This window comes from Tripterygium wilfordii, chromosome 21 (assembly GCF_013401445.1).
Source record: "Tripterygium wilfordii isolate XIE 37 chromosome 21, ASM1340144v1, whole genome shotgun sequence".
NCBI lineage: Eukaryota > Viridiplantae > Streptophyta > Magnoliopsida > Celastrales > Celastraceae > Tripterygium > Tripterygium wilfordii.
Genome location: NC_052252.1, coordinates 14203143 through 14222988, shown reverse-complemented (window position 1 = coordinate 14222988; position 19846 = coordinate 14203143). Strand labels below are relative to the sequence as shown.

The following is a 19846-nucleotide window of genomic DNA, read 5'->3' as shown; positions in this document are numbered from 1 at the left end:
TGCATACTAGAAGGAAGACTCCCTTAACTGCCACTATTAATAGTCTAATTTACATAACGGGTCCTCCTTAAAGTTTTCATTAAACGATTGTTTTCCCATTAATGCATGAGTTCAATCTTAGGACAATTAACCGATATCACCGACAGTTTCTTAATTTCAACTGATATTAGTAAAAAAAAAAAAAAATTGTTCCAACATTTCTTTGCAGAAAGAGGGAAAAAAATTAATTTTCATTCATACAATATGCTAAATTTTCACAATTTGACACTGTAAAATATAACCCATATATTCATTGTTGAAATCTAGTTATCTTAAATGCTAAACTCATTTGGATGGTGTGACTCTAACAGCTAGAGTGGATTAGTTGAAGCATGAGAAAGGAGCAGCAGCCACTACAAAATTACAAATTCCCTTTGCCTTACTCTTCTTCACAATTCTGTTGGTTGGGCCTTGAACAAACTCTCATATGGCCCATTTGGTTATCTGTAGTTCTGTACTAGAATCAAGGAACAGTTCTGGGCTCTTTATGTTGCAAGGGATCATGTAATGGAAAACTTGTAGCAATGCACTTGCTTTTTTGTTTTTTGTCATTTACACCAATAAATGTCTTTGTATAACAATTCAAGAAAATCTATACAAGGTGGGTTACCTAATAATCTCAGCATAATCTCGGTACTCAAGAGCATTTCATTTCCTTATTTACATTAGTCTTATTTCACCATACATAGCCCTCCATTTGCATTAATTATTTAAAGCATCAAAGTAGTGTTATAATAATGCATTCATGGCGATGATGAAGATTCAACTGGTTAACTAATAGGGTCAACGATTGAATCATAGTATTTTTTAAAATAATTAATTTTAATTATAAATAACACAAAAGAACATAATACGAATTATATATTATGAAATTTAGTATATATATTAATATAGTATAAATTATAACAAAATTAATAATTTAGTTTAGTGATTTAAGTTAAGGTTTGATATGCGTCTTGGGCCGGAGGGCCTTCAAGGTCAAACGCACATTCGAACCAACAATAGAACCGGTCCGACCTTGATGAAAAATGACAATTGAACAGATTCGACCGGTGGGCCAGACCGATTCTGATAACTAATGAGAAGTAACAAAACTTTCTATCATTCCTTTATTTTCCTTGAAAATGCATAAAAGAGGGGGCAAATCATCTAGCTTGGCTCCCTTGAATCTTGATGGTTCTGATACCTAACTGTTCACAGAAATTCCACTTGTCCTGATGCTAACCAAAATCTTGGTTTTCCATACCAATGCTATGTTGTACTAAATTCAAGCTGAGCAAATACAAGATTCCAGAATGAGGAGCAACAAAAGATTTGAACTTTTTTGGAGAAAAAAAAAACAACAAATTTACTCAAACGGTGAACTTCTCCCTTTGAAAAACTACTCAAAACAACAAAACTGTGTTGTTCAAAAAAGAATACATATGGGGTTTGAGTACATTTAGATGAGTGATTCTTTTTGATGGAGTTGAACAACAATTACCCAGAAAGACTAGCAGACAAAATCTCAGGGGGCTGGCCAAAGTTTCATTCTTTTATCTTCCCCAAAAACCCACACTAGAAAGCCAGCTCTGACATCTTTTTGAGATCTCTAATTAATCTACTTCCACTCACTACCAGTACATATTGTATTAGCTAGAAACAAAAATAACATGAAACTGAAAAAGATAACATGGGAGAATGGGGCCCAAGATTGCAGAAAACTTGATGATGATGATGATGATGATGAAGATGGTTAAGGAACAATGCATTGTTATTATTCTAGGAAACCAGTTTTGGTCAAAATAGCATTCCTCACTCTGCTAAGATCTCTTCCTTTGAGTGTTCTTCCAACACCTTCACACACAGAGAAAGAAGATATCTGGCTCCTTGCAAGCTTCCTAGCAATCCACTCATGTGGTGGGACCAAGCCTTCTTCACCATCATCATCATCATCATCATCATCGGCATTTTCATGATCATCATAACCATTAGCATGATAACCATCATCAACCCATGAACCCATATTCTTACCATTCTTCCCATAAATCTTTGACCAATCAGGGATGTTCAAAGGAACTGAGGATTGTTGAACCACCACATCATCATTGTTGGCTTCAGGACCTCTTGGGATCATCCTTGGTTTAGTACCAGGAAGGGACCATGCAGAGGAAGAAGAACTAGAGGAGGAGGAGTTCTTTGATTTCCTCATGTTAGAGCTTGAATATTCTCTCCCTTTCATCACAGACCACACTTCTTCTTCTTCAAACTCTTCGTCGTCTATAACTGATTTTCTTCTATACCCTCCATTACTTTTGCTTATAGTACCATCCCAATTTGCCATCATCAGCTATTACCCCCCAAAAGTTCCGGATACAAGAGTTTGAGCAATAACAGAGGGAGAAAAAACCCCCCAAAATAGAGACAGAGGAATGAAAGCACAGAGGTTGGAGCAACAACAGAGACACTTTTGTCTTTAAACCGATTCGAAGGTGAATAAAAGATGACTTTTTGCCTCCTTTAATAGTGCTACACTCCCAAAATGGGAGCCAGAGAGTGATAAAGTGAGAGAAAATTGGGTTTTCCTTTTCTTGGGAATCAAAATGGGAAACAAAAAAGAAAGAGAGGGTAGGGGAATAATCACAGGAATCTGCCTTTGCTTTTGTTTCAATCCCAATCCAAAAGAAACAGAGCTTTTCAAAGATAAAATCCCAAATGGGTACTAGGCCAAACCCCTAAAAAACCAACCAGAAGGGAAGCTTTTGACTGCTATGGACTTCTTTCCTGTTCCCAAGTATTCCAAAAGAAATTAAATTCACAGATTTCAAAGCCCTGGAAATAGTACTCTGAAACACCAGAAGGAGCAAGAAGACAAACCAATAACAGGTGTATGAATTTGGCATAGGGGTATTTACTACCATGCCCTATCAAACTGACCTGATATGGAAAGAAAACAAAAGAGAAAATGACGGATCTTTATTAGAAACTAATTGCACGCCGCGGTACATATTTTGATTGGAAAATATATATGTGTAAAAGTTTTTTTTGATACTTTATTAACATGAAGAGTAGTAGAGCTTTAATTGTAGAAAATAGAGATGAAGATAAAATATGTACAATACTTGTTTTTTAAATTTGCTAAGAAAATTTTTTTCTAATAGGGTGTAAGAAATTTGATGCATAAGGAATAAGTATGTTAAGAGTTTATCAATTTTTATTTGCGTCGTTAGTATCTACAAAGTGTTATAGGTCACCAAAGACATGTTTATGAAACAATATTGTGTGGTTAGTACAACAATCTCTATAAAGTGACATTTAATATCGAGAAGTACAATGTAGCATAAGTAGTATTTTTGAAATGATATTTTTGGAATAAAATTCTTAATATTTTTAGAATAAGATTTTTGAATTATATTTTTGAAATGTTATGTATGACTGGTAGATTTATGCCTATAATCACTATGACCTTCAACAACTCATTGAATTCTACCGTGTTTTCCTGTCACCACTTACTTGTTCCAATACCAAATGAGCTGAATTTACTTACACATTAGAACAATATAGCATGAGAAAAGCCTCTCATGTTGTGTATGTTGCAATCCAAACAAACTACTAAACCTGACCAAACTCTAAACATGCACAATACATCAACTGAATACTACAAAAACACACAAAATACATCAAAAACACACTAAATGATAAAAACACACAAAAATTCCCACAAAATGTTGGTAATTAATGCCAAAAACACACAAAATGTTTTCAAACTAAATACTACAAATGAATTTCATTAATTGAGTAATATCAAAAGATTCTCATAATTAGCAATATATGACCTTTGAGAAACCAAAACAACATCAAACCACTCCTATGAAACATTAAATTCCCATACAATTCAATATAATTTTAAAATTATTTGAATACTACTAACTGTATGAGTGTGGTTGTGGGTCTTAAAGTGTGGGAATGTGGTCGTGGGTATTAACTTTTTGCAATATATTATGTGTGTGGTTGTGGATCTTAAAGTTTTTTAATATATTTTAAAATTTTATTTTGTCTATGTAGGCTTTTTTGTAAAAACGTCTACGTGACACCATGAATTAAGGAGAAACCTTGTAGATCCTCAGTTATATATATATATATATATTGATATCAGTTGTCACTCTCTTTTTAAACTCATCTGAAAATGGTCATTGTAGCAAAGCTGTATCCAGTACAAAAATTCCAGACTCCGCCCACAGAAAAGATAAAATACTCATTACAAAAGCTAGGGAGGGGCCATATTGAGCAAACCCAAAATCCTCAGTCTAACCCACAGCATAACAAAATTACAAACACAGATACAGTCAGTCTTTGATAAGAGAGGTTTCTTGAACTGGGCTTTTATGCATTGCACATTTTAATAATAATATTGATTGATGGACTCAGAAAGGCTAAAATGTGGTGGAATTTGATTGGAGAGACCAGACTCACTGATTTCCGTAACCTTATCCCCAATTAATACAGTACAACTAAGCTCAGAACAGCAGCAAAAGAAAGAAAGAAAGGCTCATTGAGTATTGATTGTGAAATTGTGTGGAAGTGTGAGAGGTAACTTTTCTCAAGAGTGCCTAGGAGAGGGTGAGAGTAAAAGCATTTGGTTGGGTTATAGCTAGCACTGATGTATGCAACTGCATTAGTTTGTGAAATTACTGTGAGACTTAACTTCTTATATGATCTTATCTATTACCACTTCATTCTTTAATGCTCTACTTCTTCTGGGTTTTGGGGATTATAAAGAAATACTGAAGTTAAGTAGTGATTGGAATGGTTAGTGGGTTTTGTTGGGATTTGAAAGTTTTTGAGGTCTTCTTGAACTCAAATATTCAAGACTCTCTGTCTCTTTCTGTTGGACAGTGACTCAAGAGAATTGTGTGGACAACTCCAATGAATCTCTCTAGGATGAAATTGTATGGACTCGACAGTGTTTTCATCAAACTATATGGACTTGAGAGGGTTTGATCCAAATTATCATGTTGTCGGATAGAAAATTTTTGTGTAGCGGAATGACAATTTAATTTAAATTCATATCGAATATCAAAAAACAAAACTTGTATAATATTGTTTTTTATTAAAAAAAAGTATTCAACTTTTTTTTTGCCTAATATTATTTTATTTACATTCAGATTTTTATCACATCCTCAGTACAAGCACTCGTGCACCACAGAATAAAAAAGGAAACTATGAATTTATTACACATTAATAAATAATATCATCAATGGAAATTGGACTAGTCCACTTCATTCTTATATATATATACCTAACTAATCTTTCATGTGCACTGGTAGCTGTATTTATTTACATTTACATTGGAGCAAGCAACTTTTAAAAATCTCAATTATCATCATTAGTTGTAATTGATTGTGTCACAGATGGTACTCCTCCAATAAATACATGTTCAATTTACAAAGAAATCTTATATAACTAAAATAAAATACTCTTGTCCACTAATTTTCTAATTACTACAATTTATTATAACAAGACAAAATAGTCCTTGCTCAGTAATGTGACAGGTGAACAACCAACTTATTGGATATATGTTAATAAATGGAAAATGGTTCCATCACTTACAAACTTGCAAGCTTTTGACACAAAAATGGCAGGCAGTAGTGTCCTTAGAGCATCCACAGTAGTATAATATAATACAACACTTCAAAATTATTCTCTCTTCTCCTCTCTCCTATGTGACACAATTTAATTGGATGAGTGGGTCCCATAATAATACTATTCATTAACACTCCATAAATTCCAACACTTTATATTCATTTTCTCTATTTTCTCTCTCTTCCTTTTCATCATCTCTCTCTTTCTTTTCATCACCTCTCTCTTCCTTTCAATCTTCTCTTTCTTCATTTTCATCACATTTCTCTTCATTTTCATCATCTCTCTTCACTATTCATCAACTATATATATACTCCAACTCTCAAGTATCATTTTTCCACAACTAAATTTTCAAGTGTCATTTTTCACCCATTGTGTGCATGTAGCGCTATATTTATCAAAAAAGTAACATTTCAACTACTTTAAATACACTCCATTATATCCATTGTGAGAGTATAGCACTATATTTATCCAAAAAATATTGTTAACAATCTTAAATATAACACCATTGTGGATGCTCTTACAACTACAAAGCTACAAAATTCTGTGAAGTTTTGTTGTATGGCATTGAGGGTTTATCTGGGTACAGTTTGAAATTATGTAACAAAATATGTGGAATCATATTCAATGGACAAAATAAATAAATCAAATCCCCTTATAATCATTAGCTGGAAGAAGTCATTCCTACCATCCAAAGCTGGATCCACTTGAGTTGAGATCGATAGGCTAAGCACACTAATGTCTCACTTTTTCTTCATTTTTGGTTCTCCTTTCAGGAGATGTGTGGGCTCCTAGTGGGAAAAGGGTTCCACTGAATCTTCCCCATTTTAATCACTCACAAAACTATCAATTCCATCCAAGAAAAGATGCATTTTCAGAGGCTAACAAGGCCAATTTGACTTCCCAACTTAAGGACCCTTTTGCAGCATTATAAAGTCTAAATAATTCTCCAAGAAATCATCTTAACATTAAACAACTGAAGAATGTGTAGCAGCCCACAGCTTGATACAAAATAAAGTTCTTTTATTGAGACTTCACTGGGAAAAAAAAAATTGTTGTTTGTTAAAATATACATGCATTATTTCATAGTTGACTTATCTTAATATGCAAAACAAAAATGGGCTAACTAAGGCAACTAACTAGGCTGTTTAATCACAAAAATGAAATCAAGGGACCTGTACAGAAAGTGGTACCAGTTTGAGAGGTATAAAAATTGTTGTTTTCACTTGCGTGTTGCGTGGTAAAGCTCCATGTAGTCCAGAGCAGGCCGGTTCCAAGACCAGTCTTGCTCCATCACCCTCTTGCATAATGAGTTGAACCAATCCCGACTTTCGTACCAAGCAGTGATTGCCCTGAAAGTTCCTTTTGTAAATTATTGTTACATAACGGAGCACGTATGAAAAACACTTGTGTGTGTCCAGACTTGTGCGTGCTAAGAGAGAGACTGCATAGCAGTCAACGGATTATGTATCAAAAATTCATGTGATGCCTCGCGAAACACTTGATTTGCAACCAAAAAGAGGTTAGAGAGTGATGCCATTGTAAGACATTGTGGAAAGAATTTGTGCTTGTGAGTGTAATTTGCAGAGGAAATAAAAAAAAATTCAAGCTTGGCACTGAACTCCATTTCAAGCAAGGAAGAAGACATTAAGGAAACTATTAATTCAAAACAACATATGTGGCTATCTGCATACTTCAACAGACTAAGATTAAAATGTATTCACCTATTAAGTGCATAATCAACTCCACCTGCATCCGCTCCATCAAAATTAAACCCATTTGGTTCAAGACCTTGTGCTTCTGCTCTCTCTTTATCATGGTCAACATCAAATACCGTGTCGTAAAGTCCTAAAGAAAAATATCATGCACAACAGATAGTTGAATATACTTACTGTGCCAAATATAATCAAATAAATATCAATATTGCAATCAAAAGCAAGAGGCAAGTCCAAACACATTTTCTTAGGGAAGTGGAACCCAACTTCTACTCATGTAGCTATAACTTGGGTAAATAAAGTGAAAATATTAGCAAATCAGTCATGATTAAAACTGAGTTTCCAATCTTAACCAAAGGAGAAGATAGTTGTAATTGAGAGTACTTTTAACTATTTCACGCATGATTGTCAATAGCATAATCTTGTCAGTACTGATAAGTAGACACACACCTCCAGTTTTCCGAACAACAGGAATTGAACCATATCTCATTGCTGTGAGTTGGGTCAGTCCACATGGCTCAAAAATTGAAGGGACTAATATGAAATCAGCTCCTGCATAAATCTAGAATAAGATTAAAGCAAATCAGTATCTGCCAGCATCAAAATTGCAAGTATGATGTGTTAAGATTAGTTACATTGCCATTCAACCCAATAAGTTAACTTGTTGGGTTGGGACGTTTTATATCTTTTATACCATATTCTAGCACTTCCCCTCACGTGTGGACTGGACAATATGACGGTCCAACATGTGCACAACAAAAGCAGCCTAACACTAGGGGCTCCCACAAAGGCCCACACTTTGGGGGAACGATAAATTGGCAGTTTAAATTGCGGAGGCTAAGGTTTGAACCCAAGACCTCCCGCTCCGAGACCATGTTAAGATTAGTTACTTTGTCATTCAACCCAATAGGTTAACTTGTTGGGTAGCGGTGTTTCGCATAATTTATACCACATTCTAACATGATGAAAACTGAAAAGATAGAAACAGAGTGAGAGAGAACACTTAAGGATGTGTTTTTACTTCGAGTATTATCCACTTTCATCGGCACGGAAAATGATAAAACACACAGGAAAGACATGTTTGGTTCTGTTTGCAGGAAAATCGTTTTCTGGAAATGGACTATATTTATGGAGAACGTAAACACAAAATGGAAGGGGTGTGCGTGGATTTTTCTTTGAAAGGAAAAAACATGTACGCTTTTTTTTTTCTCACACTCTCAACACACCACCATATCCATCAACGGATTGGACTACCATATGCCCGAAATTAGAGAATACTTTGCTAATTAACGTCATAGTTTTAATTTGATAGGCACAAATATGCAGTACAATAAGTTTAAAGTATAAACGGGTATGGAAAATACTTTAATGTTTACAAAACCAAACGCATGTTTAGAACACTGAACAAGAAATGACAAGTGAAGAAGATTAGGCAATGTTTTCCAAAACAAACGCACAATAATGTTTTGAGAGAACATACCAAGTGTGAAAGTGGTTCATCATAAGTCAAACAAAGACGAGCACGGTCAGCGTGAGAAGAATGCAGATGATTGGCCAAATTCACAAAATCATTTTGAATACGAGGATCTGGAGCTGAACCAAGCAATACAACCTGCAATCAGAAAGTCAATTTATACATCAGGACAGTAACATCTTTAGAGGATAGTAATATCTTTCATTTCTTAACTTCACCCACTCAGACTATTTAGGTGGATTGGTTTTAGCAACAAACTGTGCTGTGCTTACATTCACAGTGACCTGGATGTATCACAAACATCATCAGATGCAAACAAACAGAAAGAAAGGGAAATTTTGGAGGGTCTTGGAAGGAGGACATTTCATAGTTTGTAGACCTTATGCACTCGAGTCAGATTATTAATTCAGTAAATATTCACATGCTGAAAAGAAATTCTAGACTGATGCAAGAATTCAGCACAAACATAGGGCAGTTATACATTCTGTACCATACTTGAAAAATGAGCAGAATGAGAATTAAAACCTGTCCACCACGATCCAAAGTGCGCCAAATGGCATGCTTAATAAGATGGATTCCTTTCTGGTGAGTTAAGCGTGTAATGATTCCTACTAAAGGGAGATCAATTTTTCTTAATCCAAGCCTTTGCTGCAAAGCTTCCTTGGCAGCCTTTTTGCCTTCATCAACATTTTCGGATGTATATGATATCTGGATTAACATGTAAGATGCGCTTTAGCAAAACCTTAAACAAGGGGAGAAAATAATCCGAGCGTAGATATACAGTCATACACAATATATCCAAGAGATACAACAACAGAAAAATCAAGAGAACATAGAATTCCACCCCAACAGTTAGTAATCCCCATGCTCATATTTAATCTGCACACTTAGCTAGAACTCATAAGCCTAAAATTTTGGAATCAAGAAATTTCAAGCTCTTTGATACCTAAGGACAGGACAGGATCACAGATGATGCAAAGAAAATATTACGCAAGTTCAGACATTAATTTAGAATTGTCCAGTATATAGAGTTTTTTGTTGATAAAAACCAGAAAAAGAAGAAAGATATATCACATCAATCTTCTTCTATCAAAATCAACAAACATTAAAATGTTATGGTCCCACAATCTCACTTCCACACTGACTACCAAAGGAAATCATTGCCACCAAATTCACATTTTTCACTTGCACAGCTCATCAAGTCAATTCATTTTCTCTATCTTGCTAAAGATCCAGAAAAAATTTTTGAGATTGGCAGCAAAGAAACTGACTAAGCATGGGGGGCATAGCGAAACAAAAAAATCTTCAGCAGCCCCTGAGTTATTTTTTTCTCACATTAGAAGGAGGATGTTTATCCTGATCTTACCCCAACCCAAATGAATTAGAAACTTCTAAGCTCTGAAGGAAACCAAAAGAGGAAAAAATAGAAACAATTAATCTACTTACCGGAATGAACTTATCATTGTATGGGTCCCAAATATCTGGATCAATTCCATTTAGTATACCATGGAATTTGTGGAGATAAGGAGCAACTATAGGATTTACGGCTACCTCCTTTGAGTAAGTGTGAGATACCTGCAGATACAAGCACAAGTGATTGAGATGCAAGAAAGAAGAGAAAAGATAGCAAAAAATTACATGTCGTTTTCTCAAGCATGATTGACATCTAACTTAACTAGAATAAGTGCCTCATAAGATGGAACGGCATATCGCATATAAAATGTAATCAAATACCACATGGAGAGAGAAACAGCATTCAGAATCCAAAAATACTTGTTACACTTTGCCACTTGTGGAGGGTCAATGGAATCCCTAGACATTTTCATTTTCATAATGCCAAGGCCATGTGAGTAACTTATGTGGTTATGCCAGTAAATCATTTAAAATAGATGTGTTCATCTACAAAAGGTGAACCACGGCCAAGCGACGCTTTCATTGTAATTTGGGGGTCACATGTTCAAGTCACTTCTAGAGTCTTGACCACTGGAGTTATTAACCTTTGTGTGTGTGTGTGTGTATATTAGGCAATCAAGGATGAACAAAAGCATGTCAATGTGATCTTAAAAGAGCACTGAAAATCAAATTGCAACTATACATCAAGCTGGTCAACAAAGAGTAAGAGATTATATTTTTTTGAATACAAGGAGAAAGAAGATTATATACAATCAAAAAGTAGTGAAGAAATGGAAAAGTAGCATTGGAACTCCATACCGACCGCACTACCCGCTGGAGAGACCAAAATTTAAAAAACTCACGAAAATTCTACTGATGACTTACTGTTGTGATCTTGTCTGCGTACGCCATAGCTTTCCCAATGTTGTTTGCCCCAAACTCAAGATTATGAATTGTGAAGACAACCCGAGCTTTAGTAAGACCATAATGCATATATTGGTCCTTAAACAACCATGCAACTGGAGCACTAGACCAATCATGGCAGTGGATGATATCCTGCATGATGCAAAGCAGCTCTTGAAATGGATATCATAAAGAAAAGACAGAGCCAACCCCAGGAAGTGCACGGTCAAGGGGCTTCTTGGGGATAATCATTTCCTTTATTGTGAAACAGTGGTTCACATGCAATTATTTGGGGAAAGGTGGTTAGAAAATTGTATACATGAAATGGTATTCGAAGCCACAGATCTACTAATCACAAAACATTAATTTATATGTGCCCACATGCATGAAGAAAAGGTTGGCGGGTGAATAAAGACATGTTTCAACAATAGACTTATGAAAAAATCTGGAACAGAGAAATTGATGCCATTCATTTACCGAAGTTGAAACAGTTATGGCATAATAGTGGATGACAAAATACTTGTCAAGAAAAATAAAAGAATAGATAAATAATAAGTTCCATGTTTTGATCTTTAAATATACATACAAGTACTGCTAGTCTGCTACACTAGACAAGATATTAAGTCGGCATCAAAGGAACTCAAATTTCATAATTTATCCATATTTAACAAATGAATATTAGAATACAATCTACAAAAGCAATGACCCAATATACATAATGCCATGCACTTACAGGATGGAATCCACTTTGGAGTAGAAATTCAAGAGCAGCATGAGAAAAGAAACCAAATCTCTCCCCATCATTTCTGCATCCATATATACAACCTGTCCCAAAGAATCTGCAAAGAAAAAAGAGCATTATGAAAACTTCTCAGGAATATTCTCCTTCCTGCAAAATACTCAGGCAAAAGCCTTCTATCATATTAGTCAACAAGAGATTCTACGCCCAACATCAAATTAGATAGAGGGAAAGAACTTCAAAGTCCAAGAAGCAAATGCATGTCAGGATCTCTCTCTTGATGATAAATGAAAAAGATTCTTTATACAGGCTTTCAAGTGCTTGTCTTAGGAAATACATGTTACACAAGAAGATGCAAAGAATTTCATGGAAGTTAATATTACACTAGTGAACACTAATTTAACCAACTCCAACTAAAAAGAACCAAGTCTTAGAAGAAATACAGTCTGCTATAGCATGTAATGATAAGAAAACACACGTGATGTACAGAGAACAAACTTGCAAACTAAAAAATAATACGAGACCAATATGTAAAGGTAAAGATCTCAAATCCACAAGCAAAAGAGATGTAGGATGTATGGATAAGGTAAATTATATATTAGTGATGATTGCATACTCGAGAAAAAGACCAAAACAAGGTTTATAAAATATAAAGAAATAAAATTGCTTATGGAATACATGAAGAGTCATATAGAGCATAGGAGAAACATATATCCATCAGCCACAAATATCACAAGGTACCCGTTTAGAGGCTCCAAAAAGTAAACAGATAGGCCTTCCACTTTTCCTAACCAGACTTTTATCTCGGTCCCACCCCAGGAATAGCTTCTATCATAGTGGAAGTCCTTCACCTACTCCAAAACATTGCATCAGGTAAAATGATAAATTCATGGTAACAGAAAGTATCTCTTACAACTAAGGTGCTGAAGACAGCAAAGAGTGACAGAAAAATTAGACATTGACAAAAGTTATCACGTTTATGTTAACCAAGGGCCACATGAAAAGAGGACAAGAGTAGTTCTAAAGAAACTCAGCGTCGCATGTATTCATGTTATCCCATTCTTCCAACGACCATAGAATGGAAGGATTAATAACAATTGCCCAGAAAATATTTGAAATAAAGAGCTTCACAACTTTATATGGAACTCAAGTTGAGTATATGCATTTTTCCCAGATTCGTGAGAAACTAAGAAAATAATACTGGCTATCTAGTGAGTGCCTAAAAATTTTTAAAAGGATGTTGAATAAATTGCAATAAAGCAACAGAAATGAAGCTTACATTGTTAAACTTCAGACAGTCATACTTCGGAAGAATGATGTGCACAGTGTGGTTTAAATCTTGAACAGCCCGGGAGAGACTAGTAACAACATCACCAAGGCCTCCAACCTGCAACAGATGTTGTATATGATCCATAAGAACAAAATATCGACTTTGCAGTTGGTTATTGTTCTGTTTCCCTCCAATTACTTGAAATTTCCATTCTATTTCGAACAAAACAATAAAAAACGCAGTTTTACAATCTTAAGCTCTCTCTTCACTCACAAAATCTACGGAGCGGATGCTGAAAGTCCGCTGATAATGGTCTAAACATTGATATGGTAAAGATAAGAGTTAGTATGAAGTATTTAATATAAGGAAAGATCAGTAGACTTTAAATAAGGTTGTAAAATATCTGGTAGAGCCAAGAATTAACTTATTAGCAAAGTGTTACCTTTGCAATCGGAGCCATTTCAACAGCGATATGCACAATATGCATTGGTGGTTCCTTCGTAACTCCTCCAAACACTGGTATGTGGTAATCCATGCCATTTTTGTTGTCAAAAAGTCCACCATCCTCCCTCTCAGAGAATACAAAGTCCATCATATACGCATCCAAGGGAACTTTCACTGCAAAAACACGATATTAAAAGCACTAAAAGTAATTAACCAACACATCAATATCTTGTTATCTTGTTATCTTCCTAACCTGATGAATATAAAGAGTGGTACTGGTAACCCACAACATAACAAGGCATCATGCTAAGAATGTTCAAACTTGTTGGCAGATGACTGATAGATCCGCTTAAGATTCACCTGAACTAAGGAAGTTGGTCGATTTAGTTCCCTCATCGAATCAGAACGCTCTTACACCCTATGCCACAATCTATTAGTCCATCATGTACTCATCACGATGCTGATAAAATTCCGTATCAGAATTATGAAATCAATAGCTTTTTTGAGACCCAGACACACAGGAGATAAAATCATCAAGCAACAATTCAAGGTGCTATAATTGTTTTCATATATATATATAAACACCATCTTTCCTGGAATCAAAATCTCCACATAGGCACATATTGTGGGGATAAAGTCTGCATACATCTTGCATGTCCCCGACCCACCCACTGGGGGAGCCTTGTGCATGGGTGTTGTTTACCTTTTTACCATCTTTCCTATGTGTGTGTGCAAATGACTCACTTGATATGTACTAAGTTCTCTATTCAAGCAAAAAGGACTTTTTCTCTGGGAAAAAAAAAGAGATATTTCTACACTGCAAAAGACGAATTAAAGATATTTCCTGAGAACTTGTGACTCCTGCATCCTAAGGGTGTTTCTCCAAAATAATGCCTATTTGGCTGATCAACATATAGATAGTTTTATCCCAAAAATATTTTGTTGCCCCACCTTCATATGTAATCAATGAGCTGAAAGGGTATGGGTATGTGAAACATTCATATGAGTCAGGGGAAGTATGTTTAAAGTCAACATAAATGCAATAGATTATGAGCTGAATTGGGTACATAGCTTGATCTAATTCTTTAAAAGAAACAAAAAAAAAGGGAGAAAGAATAAGCCCCTTCAAGGGTCCACTGGAGATTTTTTTGAGACAACAAAACAAGCAGATTATTGGACCCATGATAAGTTCAAATAAGGACTTTATAAATTGATGACTCACCACTGGTTTTGACATGTGAGCCATTATCTGCAGGCACCATTTTCTGAGGTGGCAGTGGTCCCTTACGGTGGGTCCAACGATTAAACGAACATCGGAACCAAACTTCAGGTTTACCATTCAGAATAGTGTTGGCCGGATTATAAAAGATTGTTGCAGTGCTTCCAGCTTGAACATCAAGAGGATCACTATAAACTATGTCTTTTTGGGACAGCAAAAACCTTTTCAAAGATCTTTCCTTAGTCTCAGCTTTCATACGTGCTGTTCTTTCAGCCTGACACAACACAAGACAAGAAAAGAAAAGAGAAAATAGCTTCAAATTAATGTTAAAAGCAATGACACAAAGTTTAAGTTAAAATTGACGAAAAGATGAATGTCGAAAAACTTATATTTCAGCCCACGCTTCGTGACAATAGTCCAAAATGACACACTTGAAATAAACAAAACAAGCAGTGAACCACTCCACAATACCAGAACTCAAGTAACCGGTTGTCATTGTCGTCCGAGCCTTGTCCCAAACTGTTTGGGTTTGGCTACCTGTATCCAATCCATGAGAGGAATTGACAACAATCTACAATGAATATAAACAAAACAAGCCCTTAACCAGTCATTTTGGACTATTGTCACAAAGCTTAGGCTGAAAGTCAAGTATCTTGTACCTGTGAAAATTTAGAGGAACAAATAGCCAACTCAATCTTTCTTTTGATGAACAAGTTAGTGCTACTAAAATTGGAAAGGGTGTAAAACAATACTTTTGAGCAAATAAACAGCACAATCTTGCACCATCAATGTGTCATAATAAGTTTCATTTTCAATATAATCAATTTTGAAGCAAATACTATGTGAGCTGACCTTGGCACGTGCAGCCTCCTCTCTTAACCGTCTCTCTTCCTGGAGTTTCCTAAATATCTGATGCTCTTCTTCAACCCAGTACAGTTCATCAGGAATGCTTTTTGGGACAATGGCATGAAAGTCTCGACGATGGTTATTATCATAAACAACTGCATGCTGTGGTGGTCCATCAGCAAAGACCCAATCCAAGACAATGGCTCGATCAGGTACAGCAACTGCAGAAAGAACAGTCCATCCAGAGAATGATATCAGACAACATGCACCAATGCCACCAACAGGAAATTCTACCAGAATGCTTAAATGGAGCAAGTATACATACAACCTCTATTGTCATACAGAACTTTTAGTGACCTGTCTCCTAAGGCCCACTAGACCAAATAAAAGAAAGTGACATGAAAATCAGACCCACTTCTATACAGAACTTTTGCATAAACTGAGATGAAAAGAAGGGACACCTTGAACTATACCATTTTTTCGGATGATATTTCCAAAAGATAAAAGTGCAAACATTTGAACTGCAGCTGTCTCCTATTTAAGATATAATGGTAGCCAGACCATTCACCTTCTGCAACACTTATAGGTCTTCAAAACATGAATATAAGACTCATTTAATTATTGTGTTCTTATCTTTTTGATCCATCAAAAGTCACATTGAACCTACGGAGCCAACAGAAGTAGCCATCTTTGATTCCATTGCCCACCCTTCAACCCCAATGAGATTTGAAGCTAAAGACATCCAAGTGTTTCTTAAGGTCAAACCATCATGGTACAAACCACTAGCCCCAAACCACACAAATATGCCAAATACATTCCTCCTTTTTATAGAATAAATGAAAAGGTAGAATTCAAAGCTATCAAATTTCACACACCAACAGCTGGGATTTTGTGAGCAAAGCACTTAAATGATTTCACCTCATACATGTCTGTAATCATATCAAAGCTCAGTAAACAACAAATAGATACCACAATGGAAGTAAGGACAAAAAATACACCAGCACATACCTTTAACATACCACCAGTCAGCATCCTTCTCCTCAGAGCTTACCAGCTTTTCAATGATGGACAATCCATCTTTCCAATTATTATACCCACCATGAAGCCAAGTTTCCTTCGCATCAGCAAGAGGACCAGAGCGTTTGTTATAGTATAAACTGACCAAGTCCTCACCTTGAAACTCACTAGGTTCAATGTACCAAACATTAGTGACAGACCTTTCAGCATTGTGAATCAACTGTTGCAGTATTTCTCGTCTCCTTTCCATCTCTACCTTTGCCTGTGCTCTATCCGCTTCAAAAGCAGCCTTCTCTGCTTCCCTTCGCCTCTGCTCTTCTGCTTGTCTTTCCCTGTCAGCTTGCTCCTTAGCAAGTTTCTCTAGTTCCTTGCGTTTTTCCTCAAGCAAGAAATCCTCAAAGGCAAACACATCCATTCCACCTTCCACAGGTACGCAGAAATCTTTTTTTTCATTATTGTCATATACATTATGCCCATTGAAGAACACAAAGTCAATTTTATATGCTTCCTCAGGAACATGAAGCTGACAGGACCACCAGTCCCCTTTCAAATGGGTCTTGTTCAATCTAGCGGAAAAAGATTTCCATCGCCAATCATTGAAAGCTCCCATTACTAAAACATCTTGCTCATTGCTCAGAGTGGAGAGACTCCTATTAAGGAACACTTCTATATGTTGATCGGGTCTCACCGTTTGAGGATAAACAAACCATTTATTCCCCCTCGAGAAGTTCTCCTCAGCAAGCCTCTCGATTTCCTGTTTCCGCAAGTTTTCTTCCATCTCCAGTTTTAATTTTAGAGAACGAGAATCCTCTTCGGTTTCATTAGCCTCAGTTGTTTTCCCTTCTACAACAGCAGCAAGAGACTTTTCTTCCAAAGAAGTTCCATTTGCAGCATTCCCACCATCCCTTCCATGGATGGTTCCTTTTTTCTGTAAAACAACCACAGGCTCAGTAACTCCGTTTACATTTCCATTTTCCACCATTTGACTGCTTTTAGCAACAGGTAACTTTCCGCTCACTGGTGGTATTTGCTCACTTAGTTTAAAAACATTGACTCTTTCATCTCCATGCTTCTTCTCCTGCAAAGATTCAATCTCTGGAGTTTCCGAAGTGCCAGCTTCCTTGTCAGGTCCAACATGCTTGGTTGATGTAGTAGTACTTACAACCTCGTCGTTATCACCATTATCTTTTTGATCCCTCTTCTGCATGCTTGTTCCCACCTGTGTTTTAGGCACGAACCCCTTTGGAGGAGTCCCAGTACCTTTAGTCTTTGGAATCGGCACTCTTCTTTGCCTTTTCTTTGAAAAATCTATTTGAGTGAAAGAAAATATCATTTAAAGATTGATTAAAAAAGAAAACCAACATAATACCCAAATTACAGAAACACAAAATCCAGGAAATCCATTAACCTGCACTAGCTGTGATTCTTAGCGAAACAACACATCCTGGGCCCTTGCTACACCGTGAATTGAACTGAAAGCATATGAATAGAAAAACAGAAATTCAGAATGATAATGAACCTCCAAGTTCATATCCAACGTGCAGTGCAAGCTCACCAGAAGTGACTTGAATATAATCAACAGTCAAACAGGAATCCTGTCCTCAATCAAAGAAGTGGTTTTTAGATTTTAGATAGAGATCAAATACCAAGTAAATACACCATAAACTTCGGCGACAAATATACGATATAATCCAAAAACAGCCAAAAGGTAGACCATGAGTACAAGATAAACAGCCCATCATTCTCAAACGTATGTTTGAAATCGAAAACAAGGTAAAATAACAATCAGAGATACGGATTAAGTTTTATAACGCTTTCGTTTCAATCAACCAATGAATCCTATTGACAAACGCCACAAGGAACTAAAGGCACACACAACAGAAGCACACATTCATATGATCAAGATTATAACTTACAGGTAAGGAATGAGTAACTCTTCCCAAAGAGAGAGACCCAACACGCGGTTTTATCTTGTAATGGGTTCTCTCGTGCAAAACAGCAGCTCCGCCACTGAATGGTCCCCGTGCTTGCAAACCCACTTCCATGGCTGCCACTATCGAAAACCCAGAAGCGAATGAAAACCCAGAAGCGAATGTTTGTTTGCTTCCCCAAGCCACCACTATTTACTGATCCATTGATCTCTGGAGATCAAGATGTTGTTTTCAGGCTTGGGACGGGAGAGTAACAGACAATAATGAGATATATATATCTTTGAGGCTAATCCGTTTAGTTTAGTCCGTGAGATGGGCTTAAATCGGTGAGCGATTAGCGGATGACGTGGCAAAAAGAGAATCAATCTAGAAAGTAGTAGAAGTTAATCAAGTGATAACATATCTTAAAATTTGGCAAAAAGATTTTTTCGTCCCTCAATTTATGGAGGTGAGCTTTATTTTCGTCTCTAAACTTTTTTCTTTTATTTTCATCCCTTAATTATTAGAAAACATCTTTTTCATCCTTCAAATGAGATTGTGATAGAAAAATGTTTGCATGGTGTCAATGAGATTGTGATAGAAAAATGTTTGCATGGTGTCTATGTGACACGTTAGATAAATCTGATCTGATAAATAATAAAAAAAATTCAATGATATATCCCTAAACAATTTAAGAGTGAAACTTTTAGTGCCTAAATAATTTAAGAGAGACTTTTTCAGGTCTGACTGTTTATTTTGACCTTCTCAAAAGACTATTTTGTCCCTCATTTTCCGTTTAATTACAACTCTATCTCTGACTTATTTACAAGTTTGTCATTACAAAATTTAAATATTATTTTCTTTTACCAACTTAGATGTTACGTTGGATTTTTCCGTTGACGAATTTATTAGAGTGATAAACGGGGTACTTTCTTATAGTTGAGCGACGAAAAAGGGAGAAAAAAAACTAAGGAACAGAAATGAAACTCGATCAATAGTTGAAAGATGAAAAGTACCCTTTTGCCCTTAAAATTTAGTATAGGATATAGAAAATTATTAACTAGAACTCTCAACCAAAATGTGGTAAAACGACATTAAATTTCATTTGAATTTTGACCCCAGACTGCATTATAGCCACTTCCAGTCCCAGTCTCCCATTGTCTTTGATCAGGGTATCTGTTTTGTGAGTTCTTTAGCCAGACTACCATGAATAAGACTTTCTTCACTTTATGAACCAACAATAATTTGCTGAACTTAAA

At 35.9% G+C, this 19846-nt stretch overlaps 2 protein-coding genes across 4 annotated transcripts; both read right to left on the bottom strand.

Moving 5' to 3' along the window:
• Positions 1-1441: 1441 nt before the first annotated feature.
• LOC119989811 lies at positions 1442-2998 on the bottom strand. Its single transcript, XM_038835516.1, has one exon. The coding sequence runs from the start codon at positions 2363-2365 to the stop codon at positions 1796-1798; it is 570 nt and encodes a 189-aa protein (XP_038691444.1). The 5' UTR covers positions 2366-2998; the 3' UTR covers positions 1442-1795.
• A 3662-nt stretch (positions 2999-6660) lies between these two features.
• On the bottom strand, positions 6661-18890 carry LOC119989399 (soluble starch synthase 3, chloroplastic/amyloplastic). Of its 3 annotated transcripts, XM_038834899.1 has the most exons (17): positions 18594-18735; positions 18233-18272; positions 18086-18149; positions 16669-17985; positions 15667-15881; positions 14818-15088; positions 13594-13769; positions 13161-13268; positions 12623-12732; positions 11876-11981; positions 11125-11295; positions 10294-10422; positions 9373-9555; positions 8854-8985; positions 7824-7935; positions 7383-7506; positions 6661-7010 (listed from the first exon to the last, which is right to left on the bottom strand). In XM_038834899.1, exons 4-17 carry the CDS (start codon positions 17882-17884, stop codon positions 6881-6883), a joined length of 3183 nt encoding a protein of 1060 aa, XP_038690827.1. In that variant the 5' UTR covers positions 17885-17985; positions 18086-18149; positions 18233-18272; positions 18594-18735; the 3' UTR covers positions 6661-6880. The 3 variants fall into 3 exon arrangements, with proteins under 3 accessions (XP_038690827.1, XP_038690825.1, XP_038690826.1); XM_038834897.1 differs by lacking the exon at positions 18233-18272 and having other exon boundaries at positions 18594-18890; XM_038834898.1 differs by lacking the exon at positions 18233-18272 and having other exon boundaries at positions 7408-7506; positions 18594-18890.
• Between the last annotated feature and the right edge of the window lie 956 nt (positions 18891-19846).

Bases quoted from the DNA above. Each gene is read 5' to 3' on its own strand.
- LOC119989399 (XM_038834897.1), bottom strand. From the start codon at position 18,722: ATGGAAGTGGGTTTGCAAGCACGGGGACCATTCAGTGGCGGAGCTGCT. The intron at 15,882-16,668 runs GTATGTGCTGGT...TTCTTTCTGCAG, and splicing joins TGACTGGTGGTATGTTAAAG to TTGCTGTACCTGATCGAGCC. The intron at 13,269-13,593 runs GTAACACTTTGC...CATCTGTTGCAG, and splicing joins AAATGGCTCCGATTGCAAAG to GTTGGAGGCCTTGGTGATGT.
- LOC119989811 (XM_038835516.1), bottom strand. From the start codon at position 2,365: ATGATGGCAAATTGGGATGGTACTATAAGCAAAAGTAATGGAGGGTAT.